Source organism: Astatotilapia calliptera, chromosome 8 (genome assembly GCF_964374335.1).
Source record: "Astatotilapia calliptera chromosome 8, fAstCal68.1, whole genome shotgun sequence".
Classification (NCBI taxonomy): Eukaryota; Metazoa; Chordata; class Actinopteri; order Cichliformes; family Cichlidae; genus Astatotilapia; species Astatotilapia calliptera.
In genome coordinates this window covers 29,253,002-29,278,398 of record NC_137429.1, presented here as the reverse complement: position 1 = coordinate 29,278,398, position 25,397 = coordinate 29,253,002, and the positions used below count along the sequence as shown (strand labels likewise).

Sequence of the window (25,397 nt, the reverse complement as noted above, 5' to 3'; positions counted from 1 at the left end):
AACCACTTGTTTTTATGTTAGTAATTCCTTTTGTGCATAATTTTATATTATTGTTAATAATAAATTAATTAAAGCAACAAAACAACCTGAAGAGCCGGTTCGGAGCCGAAAGAGCCGGCTCTTTTTAGTGAGCCGAACCGAAAGAGTCGGATCTCTAAAAAGAGCCGGATCTCTAAAAAGAGCCGGAAATCCCATCACTACTTTGAACACTTTGTATTTTGCAGCCCGGGACTTCGAGGCGGGCTGTGGGCGGTGCACCCAATAAGAAGTAGACGGGTTACTGCTGCTTTTTGCATTGGCTGAACAAAAGTCAGTTTCACGTTGCATTAGTTTTTATTGGGTGGGCAAGTCGCCAGATAGGGCAGACTGATCTCATATCTGTCCGTGGAATGAGTCAGCCTAGAACATTGTAACAGGGAAAGTTTTGTAACTCTTGGCTCTGAGCAGTGTCCAAACGCTACTTTTCCCCCTTTGAAACCTTTATTTTGAAATAAAGAGACCGGAAGTGCTGCGGCGACCCTCGAATCACCGAAGAAGCTTCGACAAAACAGGAGCGAGTCGACTGGATAAGTTCGAAAAAGATCATTGTGTTCCTCAGACGGACTGTGAGGCTGTTTACAACATGGCTCCCACTAACGTCTTTCAGCCGTTCTCCTCAGAAGCGGGTAAATATGCGGAGTGCTGGCCGCGGTAACAGGTATCTGTTTGCTAAACTTGGTGCTGCAGCTACTGTACAGGGACCCACTGCACGAAACACGTGTTCAGCAAGTTTCCATTCGTATCACACATGTGTGCGGTAGAGCGTGTACTTCTGCTGCTGTACAATCAGATGTGAAGCACGTGGCTCACATGTCCCCATAATGTACTTTATTATGTATAAAACCAAATGCAAATCATGTCAGTGCGTGTTTACATTAAAGGGGAAAAGTCCTGAATACTTGCAGAATGCCTCGTGCCTGTTTTTTTTTCCCTTTTTATTCTATACAAAGAAAAGCGTTTCAATCACAAACTGGTGTAAAACCAAATCATCAGACAGCTGGAAATAAAGCACAGAAGCCCCAGACCCCACCCTAATCTGTCACCCAGTCTTTAAATAAAAAGTACACTTTGTATATATACCATGTAGTGGTACTGCATATGTAAAAAAACCAAAAAATATCCAAAGAATATTTAAGTTATGCTGAATAAAAATCCACCCGTCTCACATTTATCACCTGCAGGATCACTTTTTTCTCTTTCTTTCTCCTGTTATGTGTAATATGTAGTTTGTCATTCTATAACTGCATCCCACTTTCTGCTCAGGATGCAGCTGCCCACTGGAGTCAGAGCTGAGAGCAGTGCTGCAGCAAAGGATCATGGTCTTGGATGGTGGAATGGGAACTATGATCCAACAGCAAAAGCTTGAAGAAGAAGATTTCAGGGGGGAGGAGTTCAAAACACATACACTGCCGCTGAAAGGCAACAATGACATTCTCAGCATCACACAGCCGGACATCATTTACAAAATACACAAGGTTGGTTAATCCAGTCAACGAAATGGGAATCTTTGCACTTCGCCTGCACTGTGCAGGTGTGTAATTGTATTTATGTGCAAGCTTTGCTCTCCTCATCTTGGCTGCTTAAAGGAGTACCTGCTGGCTGGTGCTGATATCATAGAGACCAACACTTTCAGCAGCACGTCCATCGCCCAGGCAGACTACGGACTTGAACACATGGTACGATGTCCCTACTTGACCACAGCTTGGCTTGCATGGAACCATGTTAGAATTTATGAGTCATTTATCCTTTTATGGAAGGAAGTCGTTTTTGTGAATGTCAGGTTTCAGCTCAGTAAAATATTTGTCTTCAGTATTTTTTTATTATATTGATTTATTTACTGTTCAGCTCAATTGTATGTGCTGTAACAAAGACATTTGAATTAATCTTAAGTATATTACTACACTGACCTTTTCCACTGAAACATGAGACATAATCATTTCAGTAATAAGTAATGACGGGTTGCTCTAAGGTGTAAACCTGTGTGTGTTGTGTAGGCTTATCGTCTCAACAAAGCATCAGCACAGCTGGCGAGGAGGGCAGCGGACGACGTCACTAAACAATGCGGTCAGCAGTACAGCCACACATTACTGTCACCAGTGTTTGTGCAATGCTGCAGTGTCAGAGAGTTCATCAGCACCTTTGTGTTTGTTATCAGGGGATAAACGCTACGTGGCTGGCGCAGTGGGTCCCACCAATAAGACCTTGTCTGTTTCACCATGTGTGGAGAGACCAGATTTCAGGAACATCAGTAAGACTGCTCACTGGTTATTCAGCCAACGTTGTGCTTTAGCTTTTAAACACTGTCGATGTAGATAGGTGAGATGGTTTGTCGCTGCATGTGTGAAGAGATGCGTGATTGGCTGATGAACTGCAGTTAATGTTGCAACTGTTTGCATAATATCGTGACTCTTAGGGTTAGGGACATATTAGCAGGATCGGGAAGAGGAATGTCAGGAATTCCAGCACCGGTGTTTTATGCTTCATTATATGTGTGATTTGTGAAGTAACTCTGGGCTGTACACTCAGATTGAATGATGTCATTGTGCAAATAAGCACCATACAGTATGTAACTGCAATGAATAAAGTGTGTGTGTTTTCTGCAGCGTTCGACGAGCTAGTAGAAGCCTATTCAGAGCAGGTACGAGGGTTATTAGATGGGGGAGTGGACATCCTTCTAGTGGAAACCATCTTTGACACTGCCAATGCAAAGGTACCCCTCATCCTGTTTACATAGTGGTAATGTTAAGGTTAAAGGATTAACACTGAGTAACCCACTGATGTACACTTCATTACAGATGAAGTACTAGTACTAGAATTTCAACTTATTCCACCAGTAGAGTGCACTTTTGAACTGTATGCAAGTCTTTTTTACACTCTTTCTACTTGATCATTGTATCTGCAGGCTGCCTTGTTTGCGATCGACCTGTTATTTGAAAAGAGCTACGAACGAAAGCCAGTCTTTGTAAGTCTGGTTCTTTATTCTTCTCCACGCTGCACGACTTTTAAACACTGTTTACCTCACTTAGAATGGATCAAGGAGTGGACAAACACACATCATAAGGCTTCATTTTCAGAGTATTCTAGTTTCAATCTCACATCCTAGAAACTTTGCTCATAGTTTCCTAAAAATGAGTGTTTCTCTAAATGTATTGCAGTTCACTACTAATTAATGGTGCGTCTTCTAAATAAGAATACTGAGGAAGTCCGGTGTTTTGCATCAGTTATTTAAAAATAAGCCAAAGTTTAATACACTGTAGACACATTTAACCAAAAAGTATCGTTATTATGTCCTACAATGTCCCCGGTGTGACGTTTCCACAGGCTGATGATTTGGGGTGTCATGTGACCTGCTGGTGTCCGTGGTGGTTGGTACACTGTGTGTCAGTGCAGCCGGGAGCTCGTAGGACACTTCATCCTGTTTGCTGACAGACTTTAACCTTTCCAGCACCTGCCCACGTGTCACCACAGGCAGCATTTACTGCACATGTGTCAAAAGAAAGGCTGATAGTCCCACGACTTTTCTTAAACACTTAAATATAAGAAGGATTATAACAAGACCTAATAAATGCAGCATAAAGAACTTTCTCTGTTCTGTATTTTTGTAAAATCCTTTAAAGCTTAACAAAGATGTTTTTAGAACTGGCTGAAAAGTATTGAAAGTGATTCTAAAGAAATCAGTTCAGCCTTAATAAGTTGCTATTAAATTCTTACCGTGCTCATACAGATCTCAGGGACCATTGTGGACCGCAGTGGACGGACTCTGTCTGGTCAGACCGGAGAAGCCTTTGTAGTGAGCGTATCGCATGCTGAACCGCTCTGGTGAGTTACTGTACATCAAACCAAACAGCTGCTCTTCTAAATGTAGAACAAACCAGTGATGTGATACAAATGGCTTCCCAGTAAGACCCTTCCTCCTTTCTTTGTGCAGTATTGGTCTGAACTGTGCTTTGGGGGCAAAAGAGATGAGACCATTCATTGAGGCCATAGGCAAAAGCACCACAGCTTTCATTATCTGTTATCCCAATGCAGGTAAGACACTGTGTAAACAGCAGAGGACACACAAACCACACATGCTGAAGCCATGATGATTCTGATGACACACCACAGCTTTGTATAGCAGGTTCATCGTGTATGTAGTCCAGGCAGTTCCTGCTGCAACATCTTTCAGAGCCTCCAGGAAGATGTGATGTCATCATATCTACATGTTATCTTTCTCTGTTAGGCCTTCCCAACACATTTGGAGGGTACGATGAAACTCCACAAGTAACAGCCTCCAATTTAAAGGTTTGATTTTTTTTGTTTGTTTTTTCCTGAGTGACATTTAGGTGTAAAGCAGTACAGGAAGGGACAGAAAACCTAGACCCTGCAGTGAAGGGTCCACTTGTCCCCTTAGACTGAGTCAGAGCAATTAGCTTTACACCGTCTGAACAGAATGATGACGCAGAGCTGGAGGGTCCCGAGGTCCAACCCAGATGGGGTCCGTCTGTGTGGAGTTTGTTAAATATCATCTGTCTGTGCTCGCACAGGTTTCCTCTTGGAGCTCTGACTTCTCCCACCTTGGGAAAAAGATGCTTGGTTAACCTTCCCTACGTCAACCTAGGACACTCTCACAAGAGAAACTCCTGATTTCCTCCTGAATCTGATATCCTGATATCCCAGGTTGATCACCTGTAGCTGGCCTCATTGACAGCACTACATTTCTCAGCTTCCATGCAGGTGCTACTGTCAGCTTAAGCTGGAGGCCTGCCAGCTGCCATCCAGTGTGACTGAAAACAGTATTAAAAGACAAAAACCTGTCTGGGGTTGCTGAGGAGTTGTGCTGACTTTGTTTGGACTTCTGTGGAAAGTCTGTCGTAACCAGTGTTACGCCCCTAGCCTAGGCGTGTAGAGGAGAGAGAGACAAATCCCCGCCCTGGTTCCCAAGCCAAACATCCAGAACCAGTTGTGAGTAAAAGGAGGTGATTTTATTGAAGGTAATGAAGCACAGCTCCAGGGTGAACCCAGGCCAAAATAATAAACCAAACCAACTAAGTCCCACCAGAAAACTAGCTAAACCCTAAGAACGAAACAGAACAAACCAAGGACAACACTAACCCTCGCTGCCTAACCCGGCAAACAGGAGAAAACTGTTCCAAAGGAAAAGGTGGCTCACCCCTTCCGCTTCAGCCTAAGCACTAAGTTAATGCACCAGGAGCGGCTCTCACTGAGCACGCTCACACAAACGCACAGCAACAGTGTAGGCTGGAAAACCAGGGTCAGGACCGCGTCGGCTGTCAAGCTGCTCGCTCCACTCTCTCTCTCTCTCTCCTGCGGGAGCTGTCAGAGCGGCTTTTTGAACGCGGTCACGTGTTCCACGGTCCAATCAGCTGCTCACTACTCTTCATTAGGGGAGGGACCTGCAAAGAGTCTTAAGCACAGTAAAGAGACACAGAACAAAACAGCGCACACAGTGTTGTTATGGCCACAGCCGTTTTAACCCTGTGCTGTAACCTTCCACATAACCTGTAGCTACACATTGGGTCAGCGATCTACGAATGAATGAAGGTTAATGTGTTGGGTTAAAATGGGTTTCCGGTTAAGACGTAAGTTTCCTGCTGAAGCATAAATCAGTCATAAGACTGTGTCCTGTCTGCAGGAGTTTGCCATGGATGGACTTGTGAATATTGTGGGAGGCTGCTGTGGAACTACTCCATCACACATAAGGTCAGTATAACATTTTCATAATAAAACGTCTGCCTCAAATATAACACTCCAGTTTTCTGTTTCCCTCCTCCCATACAGAGCCATAGCTGAAGCAGTCAGACACTGTGTGCCGAGAGCTCCTGCTGCTGATATTTATCAAGACTACTTGCTGCTCTCTGGTAGTAAAACCTCTCGTTACACAGCTGCAGAACGACACACACGGTAGAAACGGTGTTTGCACGTCAGACTTTGAAACTCGTTGCACTCTGGGAGTTAAAATTCCAAACGGAGATTGTCAGTTGGTTTATAAATTCAGGAGTTCTGATCAAAGCTGTTCTGCTTTCATTTCCATCTCCTGGTTTCTTTAGCAGGAGACAAAGTTTCAAACTTTAAAAGAAATCCTAACATTGAGTATAAACATGCCGAACCTTTGACAGAACAGAAGCAGTTGTTGTAAGCTTGCTGTGCTAAAGGGCTGCTTGTTGATTTAACTTCATGCAGGACACAACATATTCTTTTGTTTGCAGGTTTAGAACCGTTCACCGTTGGCCCACACACCAACTTTGTAAACATCGGCGAGCGTTGCAATGTGGCTGGGTCACGCAAATTTGCTAAGCTGATCATGGCTGGAAACTATGAGGTAGTTTAATTTAATAATATTACCTGAATTTATTCGTGTTGTTTTTAACATTAATGCTGTTCACTTTCAGAAGTTTGATTGTGATTGTTAGGTTTTTAATTCTCAACTGGCTTTTCTGTGTAATGTGAAGGAGGCTCTGAGCATCGCTAAGGCCCAGGTGGAGATGGGAGCTCAGGTCCTGGATATAAACATGGATGAAGGGATGCTAGACGGACCAAAAGCCATGGCTCGATTCTGTAGCTTCATTGCTTCTGAGCCAGATATTGCTCGGGTAGGACATTCAAAGGCAAAACATTCATATGAGTACAGCATACATTACAGAAATAGAAGTACAGTCTGACCGGCGTAGTGTAAGCAGAGCCTCAGAGTGTGATGAGGTTATCAAACACTCCCCTGCCCCTGCATAGATGGTGAAACTGTCACCTGTTAAATATCAGCAAGCTTCAGCTTTCGCTCTGAGCACACTGACGAATGAGCTCAAGGTTTTCACCAAGCTGCTTTCAATCAGTGTCTTTCTGTTAGCTGAAACAACAATATGCTTCGGTCCTGTATTACACTTCATGCTTTTCCTACTCTGTGAGATAAGCTGAGTGATAATGAGATGTCTTTGTGTTCAGCAGTTTCCAAACATAAGAGTAAAGCTGTTCTGTAGTGCAGGTATGAAATACTGTTGACTGTATCGCTGACACTTTGCTGTTAGCAGCAGAGCATGGAGGCAGCGAGCAGCAAAGCTGCTACTGAATAGTGTAGTAAAGACGTGATTGTCTGTTGTCAGCGATACCTGATCTGATCAGTGCATCAGTGGACATGATGATGTACACACTGCAGGCTGTTTTTGTTTCCCTTCAGCTCTTCTTCCCTTCCTCAGGTTCCTCTCTGCATCGACTCCTCTAACTTCTCAGTGATTGAGGCTGGGCTGAAATGCTGCCAGGGGAAGTGCATCGTGAACAGCATCAGTCTGAAGGAGGGCGAGCAGGAGTTTCTGCTCCGAGCTGCCACTGTGAAGCGTTACGGAGCTGCTGTGGTGGTCATGGCTTTTGATGAGGAGGGGCAGGTTTGCACATGCCTTCGCTCATGTGGACACACAGACAGACACACATGAACTTGCTGATAAGCGTGCTGTCCTCTGCAGGCCACAGATACGGAGCGCAAAGTGGAGATTTGCACTCGTGCCTACAAGCTGTTGGTCAACAAAGTGGGATTCGACCCAAACAACATCATCTTTGACCCCAACATCCTGACCATTGGTACAGGCATGGAGGAACACAACGAGTATGCAATCAGCTTCATCGCGGCCACTAAACTTATTAAGGTAGAGACTCAACACAACTTCATCTCATCCCTCAAAGTTTGCATCTGTGCTTTAGCAGCCACATTACTTACAAACCTCATCCTTTATCTTCCTGTAGTTTGGTGTTTCTAACTAACTTATATAACTAGTAGATTTCAGGGCTAAAAAATGCCTTAAGGTCATTCAAGTATAAGGACAACAGCATTAATTCTCATTAAGTGATATTTACTGTACAGGCTAGAAACTGTGCTTAAACTATTCTAATCAGCTGTTTGAAGTTTTATTCAATAGTCCATCAGTTCTGTAGATCCACATTAATCACAACACAAACCTTTGATTCTGGTTGGTGTAACCGTGATGTGTTTTTGCATCGGCGTTGATGTTTAGGAAACATTGCCAAGAGCCAGGGTGAGCGGAGGTCTGTCCAACCTGTCCTTCTCTTTCCGAGGAATGGAGGTGATCAGAGAAGCTATGCACGGGGTGTTTCTGTACCGTGCTATCAAGGTAAACATGAAGATGAGCGGTTGTAGTGCGGGCCTTCATTTTTGTGTTTTGTTATTATTCGATGTAGTGAGCGTAAACAGAAAGAAAGAGTGAAACTGCATGTGAAGATTCAGAACGCTCTCACAAAGACTTGCAGTGTACTTGTTGGAACTCTGTAACAACAAATGATCTTTAGTTCAATGAAATTTGCCTCCAAATGTAACGAGCTACACATTTCTTATTAGAAATAAGAAGTTTGTCTGCGTTAGCTTTATGTTGCTATCCGCTGTGCCGCGACAGAACGGTATGGATATGGGAATAGTGAATGCAGGGAACCTGCCCGTTTATGACGACATCGACAAGGAACTGCTGACACTGTGTGAGAACCTCATCTGGAACAGAGATGGCGATGCTACGGAGAAGCTGCTGGCCTACGCACAGGTACACACACGCATGTCACGCAGCACCAAGCTGTTGTTGCTTTGCTTGACAGATGTTTGTTAACAGAACAACACCAAAGGAGGGAAGCAGATCATTCGGACAGACGAGTGGAGGGAAGGAAGTGTAGAGGAGCGGCTGGAGTACGCTCTGATAAAGGTAAGGTAATCGGATGTTTCTGTTATACAATAAAATACGGTTTTAGTTGTGAGAGAATTGTCAGAGCGGTCCAGTAGGTAGAGCTGTGTGCCTAGGATGAAAGAGAACAGCCCTTTTATTGTAATTGTACATGTACAACAAAATTATAGAGCTCCACACCAGCTGTGCAGGAATAAAATATAAATAGTAATAAATAACAAAAGATTGTATACAAAAAGTCACAGATTGGAAAACAAAGTGCTTGAGTTGTGGGACCTGTTGTTATCCCTGGAATTAGTAGCAGCGGCTTTCAAGGCTTGATCAACCTCCACTGCTCCAGAACAACTGTTGTCGTCCCTGAAAAAGACCAAGAAAGCCTCATTTCTGCTGTTCAATACTGAAGAAATGTAAACTTTAAAATGATGCCAGAGACTCTCAGCTGTGTCTGTAATCAAACCTCTGTAACTTTGCTCTGCTTCACTTCAGCAGCATCAGGTTATGTTCATATGCTGATTCATGGTTTTTTTTAGCTACTGCAGAATATTTTAAAGCAGTTATAAAAAACCAGGCCAGGAAAATCTGCTTCATGTTTTTCTGTTTTATCCTCAGTCACTTTGACACAAAGGCCTCTGCTGTGAAGCTCACACCTCTGATGAAGTCTCACAGTGTCAGCTTTCTTTTTATAGATAGAAAAATATGGATATGTACTGTTAAATGATGAGATGTATAATTTTTCTGACTGTCTGAGGCAAAATTTCCCTGATTCAAATCGAATCGATTGTAGAAATCCGTGGCGATACCCAGCCCTAATTCAAACACCTTGTGAAGAGTATGTAGAAGCATTGTCAGTCTCTGTCGGATCCTCGTGAGGTGAACGGTTAATTGTTTTTCAATAGTCGTGACAAGTTGCATAATTATGATCCAAAGAACTGACCTCACACCCATTTGTTCACCAGTAGTGCTGGTTTCAGTCGTTATCCAAATGTACCTTGGGGTTGGGGAAAGCAGCTGAGACTGAAGACGTCGTGATACGTTTGGTAACTTTTGGAACCTCCCATTAATTTAGAGATTAAGGGCACGCTGTGGGGTGTGCTGGAAATGTTTTGGGGGGGTTTTGGTGGTCGGGTGGGACACTGACACTTTATGAACTTGTGGAGTTGGATTAAGTTTCATTTACATCTAAGTTGTAAGAAATGATTGGGTTGATTTTTGGGTTTTATTTTGCCATGAAGTAAACAGCATTTATTTTTCAAAGAATCAAGTCGGAAGTGCGTTCTGAAACAAACCACCCTTTGCCGCCCACGCCCTTTTTTGGAGTATTTTTTGTTTTGGAACTTGAAAGGCCGTGGCAGATAGTTTTAGACGTATCTGTTCTAATGATCACATCCTAATTTACTTTACTCTAAGGAGGGAGAGTGAAAATGTCTGGATTTTATCTTTAATAGTTTGGGAAGTATTCATGTTCAAACATTGCCTCAAATTCCACATATGAAATTTATATATATTGACTTTGTTTTGAAAATGTTCCTAACACCAGATGTTATTAATGGTCCGTCTTGTATTGATGCTGTTAGGGAATAGAGAAGTATGTGGTGGAGGATGTTGAAGAGTGTCGGGCTCAGGTTCACCGCTACACTCGACCCCTTCGTATCATTGAGGGACCCCTGATGAACGGCATGAAGGCGGTGGGAGACTTGTTTGGAGCTGGAAAGATGTTCCTGCCACAGGTACGATGATGACTTTGAGTGCATGTGGTCTGGCAGCTGATTATGGTCAAATTTCATGGTGAACACCGTTTCTGTGGCACAGTGTGGGAACAACTTTAGCTTTGCTTTGTCTCAAATAAAATGACCAGTTTTAGTTTTAGTCAAATATCCTGACAGATCCCCAAGTTTATTTCAGTAAATCCGATAAAACTGTCTAAAGAAGTAATTATGGCTAATAAAGAAACTCAGTTCATCACCAAATCCCCTTTTCCTTTGAATGAGAATAGAATAGAATAGAATAGAATAGAATAGAATAGAATAGGCCTTTATTGTCATTGTGCATGTACAGTGAAATTGTGGGTGCTCCACACGAACTGTGCAGGGATGAAATATGAATATTTTCTTTTAGTGTTTGTTAACAGTCCAAATGTCCCAGAGGAAGAAGCTGTTTGTGAGTCCTGACTGACCTGAGGTGCCATCCAGAGGGCAGCGGGTGGGTGGGCTTCTAGGGGTCACCTGTAATGACCCTGGTTTTCCTCAGACAGAAGGATCCGGGGATGGCTTACAAGGACTGCAGAGGGCAGCCAATGATTTTTTTGGACGGTGTTACTTACTTCCTGTTCCCAGTTGTGGCAGTAGGAGAGCACGCTCTCCACTGAGGGCTGCAAGAACTTCTGATCCAAGTTATTCTTCCTCAGGACACGGAGGAAATGCAGCAGTGGTGTTGTGGGTCTAGGTGAGGTCGACGGAGATGTAGGTGCCCAGAAACCTGAAGGTGGAGACAGATTCCACCCGTTCTCCATTTATGATGAGACGGCAGTGGAGCTGTCTGTGTCTCCTGAAGTCCATGACGAGTTCGTTTATTTGAAGGACGCTCAGTTTCAGGTTGTTTTTTCAGGTTTCTTTCTGAGCATCGGCGGGACAAATTCACTGCCTCTGTCCTGTACACTCTCATCTCCATCAGAGATTAGCCCACCCACAGTGGTGTCATCGGCATATTTGACAATAACGTTGGGTGGGTGGATTAGAGTACAGTCATTTTGCTTAGTAGGCCTGCTTGATATTATTGTGCATGGTCCAGTGTCCTGTTAGCATCGTGGGAGATGTAAGCAGTGGAAACGATGGCTGCAATGAAAGGGCCTGCACTGAAGGGCCATCGCCTCTAACTCCGGTGAGTCGATAATCCTCCTGTTACAGCAGCAGTCCTGGAGTACATAAGCACAGAGCCCACTTCCTTTACTGGAGTTTTTGTTGTGCTGTTGGTGTTGTAGGGGCCAGCTGCACTGAGGCACTGGGGATTTGTGGATGGAGACAGGATTCAGTTACGTAGACGACGCACTCCCAGACAGTTGCAGTAACTTATTAAACCAGAGATTAAAATTTAAACTAAAAATGAAACCAGAAGGTCTTCACTTCAATCAAATAGTTATTATTAAATAATTATTACATAAGCAGTTTAAGAAAATTACACTGATTATATTGACCTTGTGTGTGCGGCTTCCACACTTAACAGGATTGGGAACTTCGTTGTAGTGAATGCAGTTTACTTGTGTCTTCGAAAGACTTCAGTTTATCTCAGTGAACCTTTGTATGAACCTTTCCCCAGGAGGTTTTTATCCTTCACCAAAACACATTAATCGTTTGACTGTTTCTTCCTATATGTGCAAAGATGTCTGAGTCAGCAGTCATGTGTCTGCAGGTCATCAAGTCGGCTCGTGTTATGAAAAAGGCGGTTAGTTATTTGATTCCTTTCATGGAGAAGGAGAGGCAGGAGCTCATGGCTGCATCTGGATCCTGTGATGAGACGGTCAGTGCATTTAGAGGAGACTTCAGAGCACTTCTTATTTTTGACTGTTTTCTTTTCCAAAAGCTTTGTGTGTGCAGAATCTGTACAGCACTTTCACAGCTTACATGAATATGAGTTCCACAATAATAAGATAAAGCAAGCAAATACTGGAATAACTGATAAATGATAATAATGCCTCAAAATGTAATGTTTCTACAAATGTTTTCATAAGCTGGAGGGAATAAGCCATGTCACTCAGAGTGGTCAGGTTTGCCGTGGGCCTCCCCTCATTGTTTTCTCTTTGTCTGCAGGATCCCTACCAAGGCACCATAGTTCTGGCTACAGTGAAGGGGGATGTCCACGATATTGGCAAAAACATTGTAGGCGTAGTGCTGGGTTGCAACAACTTCAGGTAACAGTAGTTTGCTGCTGAGCGTCTTGCCTTTCCCACTAAACACATTTACATTGTAATCTGTGTACTTGCAGCACTTAAGTGGCTGCAGCTGACTGAACTTGTACTTGCTTTAACCAGTCGATTGGATTTGAAATTATGCATCAAGACTATAATAAAGTGCCATTTTTCAGCCTTGGGGGGGATTAACATTAATATTCCACTAACTGGGTGATCCCTCTGTTTACAGACTGCAGTCCTCTGAGGCTACATGTTAAGCTCAGTGGTACTGTCAGCAGTGCACTCACTAGGTCAAGTGATGTAACGCACCTCACATTGCCTTTTGATCCTCCACAGGGACTAGTGTTGCATTGTGGGAGAGAAGTAGAAAGCATCCAAATTTCACTGCTCTTTAACATAGGGCTGCTCGATTATGGCAAAAATGATAATCACGATTATTTTCACTGAAATTGAGATCTCGATTATTTGACGATATTTATTTAACCCTTTAAGACCTACCATAGAACCAAGTCCGCCAGAGCTTATATTATTTTTTTACATGTTGTAGTGCCATTTGTGGGAGCATTTCAAGTTGCTATACAACTGTTATAGCCCATATTTTAATAATATGTATGCATTAAGTCCATAGTAACTACATTAATTGCAAAAAAGTGCAATAAACTACAAAAAAATTGAAAATCGTTTTTGTTTTTTGTTTTTTACATATATTTCTACTTGGAGAAATTTAAGAGGTTTATCCCTCAAAACTTTAAATACAAAAAAGTTGCAAAAAATAGTTTACAACAACAGGAAATTTATTTTGAGTGTCTTCATAGTTTTATTTTGGAGATGCAGCAATTTTTATATACTGCAGGAAAAACAAAAAACAATCCTATGATGCAAATTTGCAAAGAAAACAGCAGGTGCATCAAAATAAACTATTTCCAGCTGTGGAATTCGAGTTCTAAGCATCACAGAAACTATTCAGAAAAGTCAAACATGACTTATAAAAACACCAGTATAGGCTTTTAAGGCCTACAAGTAAAAAACTACATTTTCCGCAAAAATGACATCACTTCCGGTTTCGGACAGGAAATGGCGGACATGAGATAGTTCGTGTTGATGTCTGTTTCACTGTGGGAAGTGTTACGAACAGCTGGTCGGATCGGCAAAGCGTGTTTCTGGAATATTATGTTTTTGTTCCTGCAAGCGCTTTTTATGCAATTTTTGCAAAACTATATGTGGAAGGAAACCGTGACCGAGGACAAGCTGATGGCATCAGATGTAAGTACAACTCCTCCGGTTTCATATGCAAAACAAATTATTGCGCTAGCTTACACGGTTCCGGTTCTACAGGGATTTAAAGGGTTAACAATAACAATGTATTGAATAATGACTTTAAAAAAATACTATAAAATAATGTGCAAATGTTTGCAATATAAGAAATAAATGAAAAATGTAAACATCTATGTTTAGTGAACTTTGCAGTGTTGCTCTGTGGTGCAGCTACGACACCGTAGCAACGTTTACACACTGTGTCTACTTGATCCACGTCTGACTGAACCCATAATGTTTCCACACCACTGAAGCTTTTTACCTCTTTTCAGCCAACAGCAGTCACTCTCCTCTCCAAATAACTTCTGCTGAGCTTTCCGAGCTTCCCTCGGGTCCTCTTAATTGTTGTGACAGGTGTTCGAAATGCAGAGAGGTGCGCTCGATTTGCCACACGGAGCAGCGCGAGAGTAAAGCACGAGGGAGGTGCTAATAATCGGCTCAGTCATTTTTAATGATCGTTGAAAGCCCAGATCGTAATCGTGATTAAAATTCGATTAATTGAGCAGCCCTACTTTAACAGCTGTAGTTCAGTGCGTGTGTGCTGCTGCACTTAAATGCTGAGCGACATGAACAATCCTTCACTGTGAATCGCTAACTGAACAACTGAATATTTATTTTCATTTCATTTATTTTTGCACTCTTAAATAAGAATTTCTGCAGTTGTGTAATAATTTTTACATTCTCAGAGAATATTAGGAAAATAAAATAGTTCCCATAAAGACAAAATAAGACATGGACTGTGTATGCTGGAGTACCATGGTGGTGGGTTTCCACTGGTACTAATGACCATCTTTGTCTTAAATTCTAATTGATGACTGCTAGCCCAGGCCAACTGGTTAATCCATAACTACACACATCACGATAAACATCTCCACTAAGCTGTCCTGGGTTCTTTCATAGTTTCTTATCCTTCTTCCATCGTCAGTACTGCATTCAATTCAATTTTATTTATATAGCGCCAAATCACAACATAAGTCTCCTCAGGGCGCTTCATAGATACAGAGAAAAACCCAACAATCATATGACCCCCTATGAGCAAGCACTTTGGCGACAGTGGGAAGGAAAAACTCCCTTTTAACAGGAAGAAACCTCCAGCAGAACCAGGCTCAGGGAGGGGCGGGGCCATCTGCTGTGATTGGTTGGGGTGAGAGAAGGAAGACAGGATAAAGACATGCTGTGGAAGAGAGACAGAGGTTAATAACAGATATGATTCGATGCAGAGAGGTCTGTTAACACATAGTGAGTGAGAAAGGTGACTGGAAAGGAAAAACTCAATGCATCATGGGAATCCCCCGGCAGCCTACGTCTATTGCAGCATAACTAAGGGAGGATTCAGGGTCACCTGGTCCAGCCCTAACTATATGCTTTAGCAAAAAGGAAAGTTTGAAGCCTGATCTTGAAAGTAGAGATAGTGTCTGTCTCCTGAATCCAAACTGGAAGCTGGTTCCACAGAAGAGGGGCCTGAAAACTGAAGGCTCTGCCTCCCATTCTACTTTTAAATACTCTAGGAACAACAATGCATATGCATTATATTCACATGCTTCCTGTATGCAGCTGAAACAGACCAAACTGATTCTCCTGCTGCTTCTGCTGTTCTCGTGCAGAGTGATCGACCTGGGTGTAATGGTTCCATGTGATCAGATCCTCAGAGAGGCCGTTACACAGAAAGCAGGTAACTGTAAAGATCAGACTGACAGAAACGTTATGGAAAGTTTCATTTCACAGAGGTTTATTTAATAATGTTAAAATGTTCATCCAAGCGGCCTTCATTCATTACTGGACGTTGCTGGCATTTAAGCAGTAGCTGGATATCTTTAGCCTAGTTTTTGCCTTTTAGGCAGAATGAAAGTTACTCAGCCTGTGTGGTGGAGCTGCTCGTGGGTATACCATGATGTGTCAAGGAGAAGTTTACAGGATTTATTCTGACTTGTGTGATATATAACTGTTGTTCCCTAAATTTGGAAGCCAGTTGAGTGTTTCCATGGTAAGTATCAGTAAGAAATACAGAGTCTGAGAGTCCCGAAGCAATTTAATTGTTCTATAAGGATTAATATATAATGCTCCTGTCAGGTTATTGTCCTAACGATAGAGCAGTGACGAGTCTGTAATCTTGCATGATGATGGGATATTTTGTTGCTTTTGTGTACTAACTTATTAAAAAGCAGGACAACTTCTAATCATGATATGACCGTAAACAATAGCAGCCTTGGGTAGTGAAAGGTTAGAAAATAACTGGTTGATCCTGTTAATCATTAGTGTGTGAGCACAGCTGTGCATGGAGTCTTATTTAGACTTTTCTCTCTAGCAGGTTTTCACAGGTTTTCATTTTCTTTCTATGCATAGATGAAGAAAATAATATATACATTTAAAGAATTTCCTGAGTTGATTGCATCCTAAAGCTGAGCACTTGTGCGTGTTGTCATTTTAGCCTGCATTTTTCAATAAGACCCTTTTAAGCAAAAGCTCAAAGTATTGTTGCAGGATTAAGACTTATTAGTTTGTAACAGCATTTGTGTACTTGCTTTGGTACCTCAGATGTCATTGGTCTGTCTGGTCTTATCACCCCTTCTCTGGATGAGATGATCTATGTGGCCAAAGAGATGGAGAGACTGGGAATGACCACACCACTGCTGATTGGAGGAGCCACCACATCAAAGTATTGCATACCTACAATCACAAAGCTCTAATTCTGAACTAGATACAATGTACTGAAAAGTTCAAGTCGAAGGTTACGTGTAGGAGATGCACTAACGGTCGCCCACATATTTTATCTCGGGGCGAATTTAGAGTCCCCAATGAAAACGGAAGGAAGAATTTGCAAAAGCCTTGCAGGCCTGACAGAAAGTATTCACAGGGCTTCAGTTGTTCCACATTTTGTCCTGTTACAGCCTGATTTTTTTTACGTTTGTGTTCAATTTATTTTGATCATGTGAACAATATACAGACTTTCATTTAGGGGGAAAAAAGAAAGAAAATTTGATTAAATGAATTTTTAACAATTCTGTGGACAATATCCCATAATGAGAATTATAGTTGTCAGCGTATGCCCACAAACAAAGCCATGAAGTCCAAGGAATTGTAAGGAATTGTCTATAGACCTCCAAGACAGAGTTGGGTCAAGATACAGAAGCATTTCTGCAGCATTGAAGAGTTCAGTGAGCTCAGTGGACGCCGTCATCTGTAAATGGGAGACGTTTGGAGCCATCGGGGCTCTTCTAAGAGCTGACCTGACCAATCTGAGCAATCGGGGTCACTCTGGAAAAATCCAGCATTACTTTGTGGAGAAGTTAAAGGTACAGCACATCAAAGAAACCACGAGAAAGTTCTCGGAGCTGATGAAAGAACGGTTGAGCTCTTTGGCTTCGTGTCTGGAGGAAACCAGGCACTGCTCTTCACCTGGCCAGTAACATCCCTACAGCGAAGCATGGTGGTGGTAGCATTATGCTGTGGGGATGTTTTTTGGCAGCAGGAACTAGTCAGGGTCAAGAGGAAGATATCCTTCATGATAACCTGCTCCAGAGAGCTCTGGACCTGGGACTGGGGTGAAGGCTCCAACGGGACAATGACCCTCACACTCAGCCAAGGGGACGTAAAAAATGAATCTACTTTGGAAGAAATGACAAAATGTGGAACACGTGAAGCACGCTGCACAGAATCGCTGTAGGCTTTGCAGTGAGTAATATACTGTAATTTCCTAAAGTAGCCCAGCTCCATTCTCAAGCATGTAGATAATTTAGTTCAAATGTAACTTCAGAGTTGTCACAACATTGGAAACTGTCCACAGAGACCGAAACAGTTGTTTTCTTTTGTTTTTCGATCCAGACAGAAAACAGCTTTTTTTGTTGTATCCACTGGGATCGACTCACTGATGCAGTTCATCTTCTAGCCACTCGAGGCTGACTCCAAAAGTGAGGCAGCCTCGAGAGGCTATAAGAGCATCAGGGCCTCCTTATTTGTTTGTATAGACAATCCTTCTGTAAGCAGAAGTGCAGCAGTCGAATAATAACCTGTACTTTGTGTTGGGTAGGGTACACACAGCAGTGAAGATTGCCCCTCGCTACAGCTGCCCTGTTATCCATGTTCTGGATGCTTCCAGGAGTGTGGTGGTGGTAAGAACATCTGCCTGCCTTGACTCCAACTTTTCCATAATCAAGAACGATGGATGGCAAAAAAACAACATTAAAATTGGGAACGTTTCTATACACATTTGACTTGAAATGACAGTACTAGCCTCAAATGAATCTAAATAAAATGATCCATGTTATAGCTAATACTGCTTTGAGGGGAGAAGTTCAGCTTTTTGCACCAATCAAGCAAAATCTTCCAAATTGTCTAAAAATCCTGTGTGGTTCAGTTTTAAACCGTACAGGATGTAAATCAGTTTTTCCAGCACACAGGCTTTGTGTGGTTACACATTGTTTAAGGAGTACAAAATGTGGTGTTGACTTCACGGTTTCCCCGGGCTGTCTCAGTGTTCACAGCTGCTGGATGAAACGGCAAAGGAAGAGTACTTCGAGGAGCTGAAAGAGGAGTATGAGGAGATCAGACAAGAGCACTATGATTCCCTGAAGGTAAAAGCAGCCAGTAGAGAAAAAGAAACCAAACATGGAACATTTCCTGTGACCAAACGGTGGTTTCTCCACCCTTTACCATTGTACAGCGGAGCTGCTGTTAATGAAATCACATACTTGACTGTTCGTGGCACATGTGAATAAATATGTAGATGACACCGAGTTATACTTGTGACATAATCAACTGTCTCCCTGTGTGTTCAGGATCGCTGTTACCTGTCTCTGTCCCAGGCGAGAGAGAAGGCATTAAAGGTAGACTGGCACTCGCTGCCCCAGCCAGGCAAGTCAAGCAATGACCAGTAGTAGTTGTTACCTAATGTGTCATTTTAATTAGGTGCTAAAATATTTGCATTTGATGAAGTTTGAAATGTTGCATTTAGGGCTGCAGCTGTCGAATAATCTGTAAATAATTCCATCGATTAATCGAGTAATCGTTGAGAAATACTTTTGTCTTATTAGTGAGCTATAATAAATATATAAAAGGGAAAAATGCGGGTGTTTCAGAGTTTCTTCTGGACTGCACTGCAGATCACTGCAGATTGTGTAAAATAAAGAGCAGTGGATGGAGCAGCTACAGAGTTCGTTGATCAGGTGCTTCGATGAAGGACGCCTGCTAGTCTTTAATGATAATCACAGGAACAGCGCTGCTGTTTAGGACACCTCGGTAACGGCTCCGCCTCTTTGCTCTTCGTGGCGTGTGAGCAGACTCTGACCTTTTACTCGTGCACTGCTCCTAAATACGTTTGTATTGCAGATTGTTTTTAGTAGCAGATGTGGGTGAAACGGTCACATTTACACTGTTTAAAACTTCTGCGCACTGCAGAGCCTCGAAGCAGAGACTTTGTGTTGAGAATTGTTTTTAAATGATCTAATTATTTGAATTACTCTATGAATGGTTGCAGCCCTCGTTGTCCTTGGTTTCAGGTGCTGAAACAAGCACATACAGAACTGTGAGCAGACTTCTCTGTGTTTCAGTTTGTCCTCAGTTCCTGGGCACTCGTGTGTTTGACTTGTACGATCTGAACAGCCTGCTGGACTTCATCGACTGGAAGCCGTTCTTTGATGTGTGGCAGCTGAGAGGAAAATACCCCAACAGGGGATACCCGAAGATCTTCAATGACAAGACCGTTGGTACAAGCTCAGTCAGGGTTATTTAGAAATATATAAATATATAAATATGTACTGCACCTGTACTGTAGGAAATGGTTAAAATTCAATTATAAATGGATACAAGTGGAGTGCAGGAGAGGGAAAAAGTCACATTTTACTGATTAATGAATCAGACCATACAAACTAAGCCATAAATAAGTCTTGAACCGCCCTGTTATTTGATTACATTTTGCTTCCCAGTGTTCTTAAGGCTTTCTGAAGGTCTTTCAGGGGTTTTCTTCGTACAGCCCCTTTCCACTCGTTTTGGGCCCAGTTCTTGTACCTGATTTGTAACTTGGCCGCTGTGCTACCAGCAGCCTCTTGCAAAAACACACGGCAAAGATAACACAGCTTGACAGGCAGGAAATAGTGTTCTTACAGCAACAGGGCCATTTCCAAAGAGCTATTAACTAAAAACTTGTCTGGGCGTGTGCGGCGCTTCCTCAAAAATGTAAGGAAACTGGACAAGTGGAAAGAAAAATGTCGACAGCAAATGAGCAGTATCAGAAAATGATGTCCTTGAGAAATCCAGTGAAAACCTGTCACAGAAGCCTCATCACAAACGGTCTCATGTCTTGAAAACTAGAATAAAAGTATGAAGCTTCAAGAAGAGCAAACAGTGGAAGAATTCAGGGAAAGCCACTGAACTCGTGATCTTTGGCTACTGCAGGTTCAGAAGCTCGCAAACTCTTTGATGATGCCCAGCAGCTGATCCACCAGATGATTGATGACTGCAGACTAAAGGGGCGGGGCCTGGTGGGATTCTGGCGCGCCCAGAGTAACGGCGACGACATCAGGGTGTACAAAGATGACGCTGCAGTGGACGGGGACACAGAACCCATCGCCACGTTCCACGGCTTACGGCAGCAGGTGAGGGATTGTGATTTATCCTGCTGCGACAGACACCTTTAACATCTTGTCCTGTATAATCGAAGTATTGTAATATGTTCATTTTTAAACACATAACGTCTCCTTTCTGTCAGCGCTCTTTCAACAGTGTTGTGTGTTTGTGCTGCAGGTGGAGAAGGATGGCTCCTCCTCCGAGCCGTACCTGTGTGTGTCTGACTTTGTGGCCCCTGTAGACAGCGGTGTGGCAGACTACATTGGATTGTTTGCTGTGGGTGTGTTTGGAGCTGAAGAACTGAGTCAGCAGTTTCAAGCTCAGGGAGACGACTATAATAGCATCATGGTGAAGGCTCTGGCCGATCGACTAGCTGAGGTACTGTTTCCTGTAAAACATTAAAAACTTCCTTCCTCCTTGGTAATTATACCACAGTACAAGCGCCAATGTTGGCACGGTAACAGCTGGTTACCATTTAAAAATCCTTTCTTCTTTTTGTTTCAAATTCATGGCTTGCAATTTTAAGTCATAGCCATTAGCTGCAGGGGGTGCAGGCGTTTCATGTTAGAGGTGCTTGGTTTCAGCTCTCAGCCATTGCATTGACTACTAGCGCTCATCTACATTATACTGCTCTGATCTCAGCTGGGATTGCTAAAGTCTGATGAACAATGGAGTATGAGAGTCTACAGTTTCGTTTAGGGAAGGGAACTTCTGTATATGCTTTTCCAGCTGACACCCTACTTTTTAATCTGTGCTTGCGGGCATATAGTCCTTTGATGTCTCCAGTATCCAGAGGCAGCTGGATACAATATGGGAACAGTGTGTCCAGGTTATAAACACCCATTTAGAGGCATTGTTTCCATTCACTTGTTTCTTCTTTGTCCATCTGTCCACCATGAAGGCATTTGCTGAAGAGCTCCATGCTCGTGTGCGTAAGGAGCTGTGGGGCTACAGCACAGATGAGGCTCTGCATACCTTGGATCTCCACAGAGTTCGGTACAAAGGAATCAGACCGGCAGCTGGCTACCCCAGCCAGCCCGACCACACAGAGAAGACTATGATGTGGAGCCTGGCTAATATCCAGGAGAAGACTGGTGAGAACACCAAAACCACATCATATCTGACTCCCTGAAACGGATCCATTGTTGCTTAAGTACAAACGTTATGCTGAACAGATGAGTGGGTTGGATTAGCTTAGACAGACGTCTTTAACTTCCATAAGTATTTTTGACGACAAAGTATTGCAGTAAATAATCAGAATTACTGGTTTGTGAAGTGAAATTCTGCAGCAGCTGCGTGATGCTGTGATGTCAGCATGAACTGGAACCTTTGAGGAGTGTGGAACAGTCTGGATGAACCTCAGATATTCATTTTGTACAAATTTCAAATGAAATCTTCCAGTTTTCTGCCTGTGTGCAAATGTTCATAGCCTATGAAAATAATCAGATATGCATAAATATCTTTCTGTATTCACATTTGTATCATGAACATTTGATCAAATCACATTACTGCATATAATCCACAATCAGGGGTTTAGTTTCACAGCCTCCAAACTCCAGCTGCAGTTTTTATAACTAAACCAGGACATGGATTCAGGTGACTCTCTACACCTATTTATCACGATGACAGTATGTTGATATTGTGCATTCATGTGCTTCAAATCACCTTTTAGAGGAAAAGTCACACTCATGCAAAAAGCATACAGGTGAGAGTGCTTTTATATACCTGTGTGCTTGAGGTCGGGTGTTGCATCTGCACAGGGTGCCAAACAGAACAGAGCACGGGTAGGCTGAGCAGGTAATGATCTCCTCAGATGTAGTGCACGCAACGGCTTAAAAACCACCCCGTAAATGTCAGTTGAGAGGCTAACCACGCTAGGTGTAGTTTTTTATGCAACACACTGATCTGCTGTCTGTCTCATGGACATTTTATTTACTATATTTTTTCCATGTGTGCGTAGGGTTGTGTGGGTGTTTGTTTTCTTTTTGTGTTTACTTGTGCATTTGTGTGTGACTGTAGGCATTGGTCTGACAGAGTCCCTGGCCATGACACCTGCCGCCTCTGTGTCGGGACTTTACTTCTCCAACCCTCAGGCTTCATACTTTGCTGTTGGAAAGATCACCAAGGAGCAGGTATCCATTGATAATGTGCCTCACTGTACATCAGTGTTGAACATGTGTCAACTATAGTTTCATTTAACAGACTGTTTTTAATCTAATATCTGCAGGTCATGATTTCTTAAGGTCTTAAACCTGAAAAAGAGAGATGTCCAGTTCCTGTGCTGCTTTCTGTTTTGTCCATGTCCTGGTCTCTCTATGCGCTCCATTTCTGCCTGAATCTTTCTGCTCATACACTGGCCAAACTTCGTTGATATGCTGCGGGTCTCTTCCCAAACAAGAGCTAAACTTGTGGCCTCTGTGCACATCTCATCTGTAGGTGGAGGACTATGCCAGCAGGAAAGAGATGAATGTGGAGGAGGTGGAGAGATGGCTCGCTCCCATCCTGGGTTATGACAATGAAGTGTAAGCTGCAACAGAGGATCCAGTTTACAGTCCAACCATTCCACTTTGGCTCCCATGAGTTGTTGCTGTAACTGCTGTCACTCCCTCTCACTGACATCCCTGTACAAAGACACAGGGCCTCAGACTTTTCTATTACGATAAACACTACAGGAAAACATTTCATGCCAGTTGTTGACAGTTCATCCGTCTGTCGGGTACTGCACAGATGCACATAGTGGTATTTTCTTTAAAAAAAATTGAAAAAGCAAAGTGCTTAATTAAAACTGCTGTTGCTGCTCTTGCTGCACATTCAATGGCCGATTTCCAAATGTGCAATTAAAGCTTAATACTTGTTGGAGAAGACCATTTACACATGCCCTCAAACAAAGATCACTGAGAAGAAGTGAAGCACAGAAGAGATCAAATCAAACCAATGATTCTCACGAGGGCTCGTTAATACCAACTGATTTTACTTTAGCTTTTTATTTGTAAAGAGAAGATTTGTAGACAAACACAGAATGTGTTCAACTTTTAATTTCACGTTGGTCATTTTATTTCTAAAACTTTAGCAGCATCTTATATGGAAACTGAAATGTGCTGGCATAATAGATAACACACTCGTAATGACAGCATGTTGTTCAAGTTTAAAAACAACATATACATAAAACATTTCAAACAACTGTTCTTCGTCTGCACATTTAGGGAAAGAAGACGGATTATGTCAGGTTATAATGCTGTTTCTGCCAAATAATTTTGGTGCTAGTTGCTTTAGTCAGACTATTGTAATATTTCAGCACAAGGGTTGTGATCACTACTGTTTACATTGTGATTTCTGTGTAGTTGGTTTTCTAAACATTTTATCAAAGTAAATGTAGTTTATGGATCAGTTATAGATACTTGGCAGACTAAAGGAGAAATGTGACAGCATTGTTGTTAAGAACATTTTCTGACATAAACCATGAAAAAAGGTTTCTGGATATTTTTTCAGTGTCATTATGATGGCAGCCAGTGTTGATCTTAAACCGCTCGGGGTGCAGCCATGTTCAGATGTCAAATCAGGAGATTCGACAGTTGAAAGATTTGCTGGTTAAGTGCTCTTTACAAATCTTAATGCTGCAGTGTCTGTTCAACGTTTTTATGGAACTTTGATACCTTCTCAGTCCCCTTTATTTTTACATAGAAGACTGTGGATTTCTGATAATTAAAAATAAACCAGTCTTAAGCTTAAAGTTGGCTCTGTCTTTTTTCTGAGTTTAACTTTCAGATTCACCTTTTTGTAGAAGCAAAAAGTCCATCTGTGAAAACAGAAGCTGTCTTTGACATGGACGATGCCCATAACACAAACCTGAAAGTTGGGATAAGAAGAGAGGTCTGATGATTGGTCGGGACCAGAATGACTTCATGCCGAGGACTACTACAGATGGCATCTTTAGCTGGTCCTTGTCAGGGGCTGTAGGAATACTACAGATGCAGTATTCTCTTTGAGGGTGTTGAGGGAGGAAATGCAGAGAAGAACAAAAGGAGTTACACTGAGTCTTTGTCTAGAGAAGGCATATGATAGGCTGCCAAGAGGGGAACTGAGAAAGTCGGGAGGTGTGGAGAAGTATTTGAGGATGATACAGGGGATGTACAAGGACAGTGAGATGTGTGGTGCAGGTCAATGTGAAGAATACATCAGGGATCAGCTCGGAGCTTCTTTCTGGTTGCAATAGTGATGACAGATGAGCTTAGGCAGCAGTGTCCAAGAGCCTGGAGGGAAAGGAATGAAAGCTTGTGTGTGTGTGTGTGGGGGGGTAGAAATGCAGAGTTGAGGCAGTGAGCGTAGATCAGTCTTACGTACCTGGGCTTAAGCATCCAAACCAAGAGAAGTGAAGAAGAAAGGGCAGGTAGGTTGAAGTGGGTGGAGATGAGTGTCAGGCATGAAATGGAAGGTTAACAAGATGATACTGAGACCTGCTGTGATTGGTGGTTTGGAAATGGTGGACCTGGAAGTGGCAGAATTGAAGATGCTAAAATTTTCACTGTGACAAAGACGGTCAGGAAAGAAGGAAAAGCTAATATTTCTATTCAGACTCTTTCGTTTGTCCTGTTTGTGGTTTCTTTTCCTCTGTTCTCTGCTCTGCTACGGGTCTCTTCCCATTAAATGGTAGTTCTTCCTCCCCACTCTTCCCATTGTTTTAATCTGATTTTATGGGTTCCTTCTTTTTATAGTGTCTTTCCTGTACAGTTTCCCCCTATATCACCCTCAAGATGACAGTTGTTGTGAACTGTCCCCGTTTACATACAACTGATTGGAATTGTACTGAACTGAATGAGATCAAATGCCTCCCATGATTCCAGAGTAGAATTGTTGTTCCCAAGCTGCAGCCTCGGACGTTTCTTGACAGTAAGGCAAGGCAAGTTTAT

The 25,397-nt window shown here is 42.6% G+C and overlaps 1 protein-coding gene across 2 annotated transcripts; it reads left to right on the top strand.

The window, feature by feature from the left end:
* Positions 1 to 376: 376 nt before the first annotated feature.
* Positions 377 to 24,220, top strand: mtr (5-methyltetrahydrofolate-homocysteine methyltransferase). 2 transcript variants are annotated; one of them, XM_026177556.2, is made up of 33 exons: positions 377 to 665; positions 1,303 to 1,514; positions 1,626 to 1,715; positions 2,034 to 2,103; positions 2,195 to 2,287; positions 2,643 to 2,749; positions 2,942 to 3,001; positions 3,764 to 3,858; positions 3,968 to 4,068; positions 4,262 to 4,323; positions 5,675 to 5,742; positions 5,821 to 5,900; positions 6,249 to 6,361; positions 6,492 to 6,632; positions 7,230 to 7,415; positions 7,494 to 7,673; positions 8,040 to 8,156; positions 8,436 to 8,576; positions 8,643 to 8,732; positions 10,286 to 10,438; positions 12,117 to 12,224; positions 12,515 to 12,615; positions 15,534 to 15,601; positions 16,465 to 16,585; positions 17,957 to 18,038; positions 18,402 to 18,500; positions 18,705 to 18,780; positions 19,476 to 19,631; positions 20,320 to 20,519; positions 20,668 to 20,868; positions 21,392 to 21,584; positions 22,510 to 22,622; positions 22,927 to 24,220. In XM_026177556.2, the coding sequence occupies exons 1-33, from the start codon at positions 623 to 625 to the stop codon at positions 23,014 to 23,016; spliced, it is 3,810 nt and encodes a 1,269-aa protein (XP_026033341.1). In that variant the 5' UTR covers positions 377 to 622; the 3' UTR covers positions 23,017 to 24,220. The 2 variants fall into 2 exon arrangements, with proteins under 2 accessions (XP_026033341.1, XP_080161804.1); XM_080305678.1 differs by having other exon boundaries at positions 511 to 697.
* Positions 24,221 to 25,397: the final 1,177 nt, after the last annotated feature.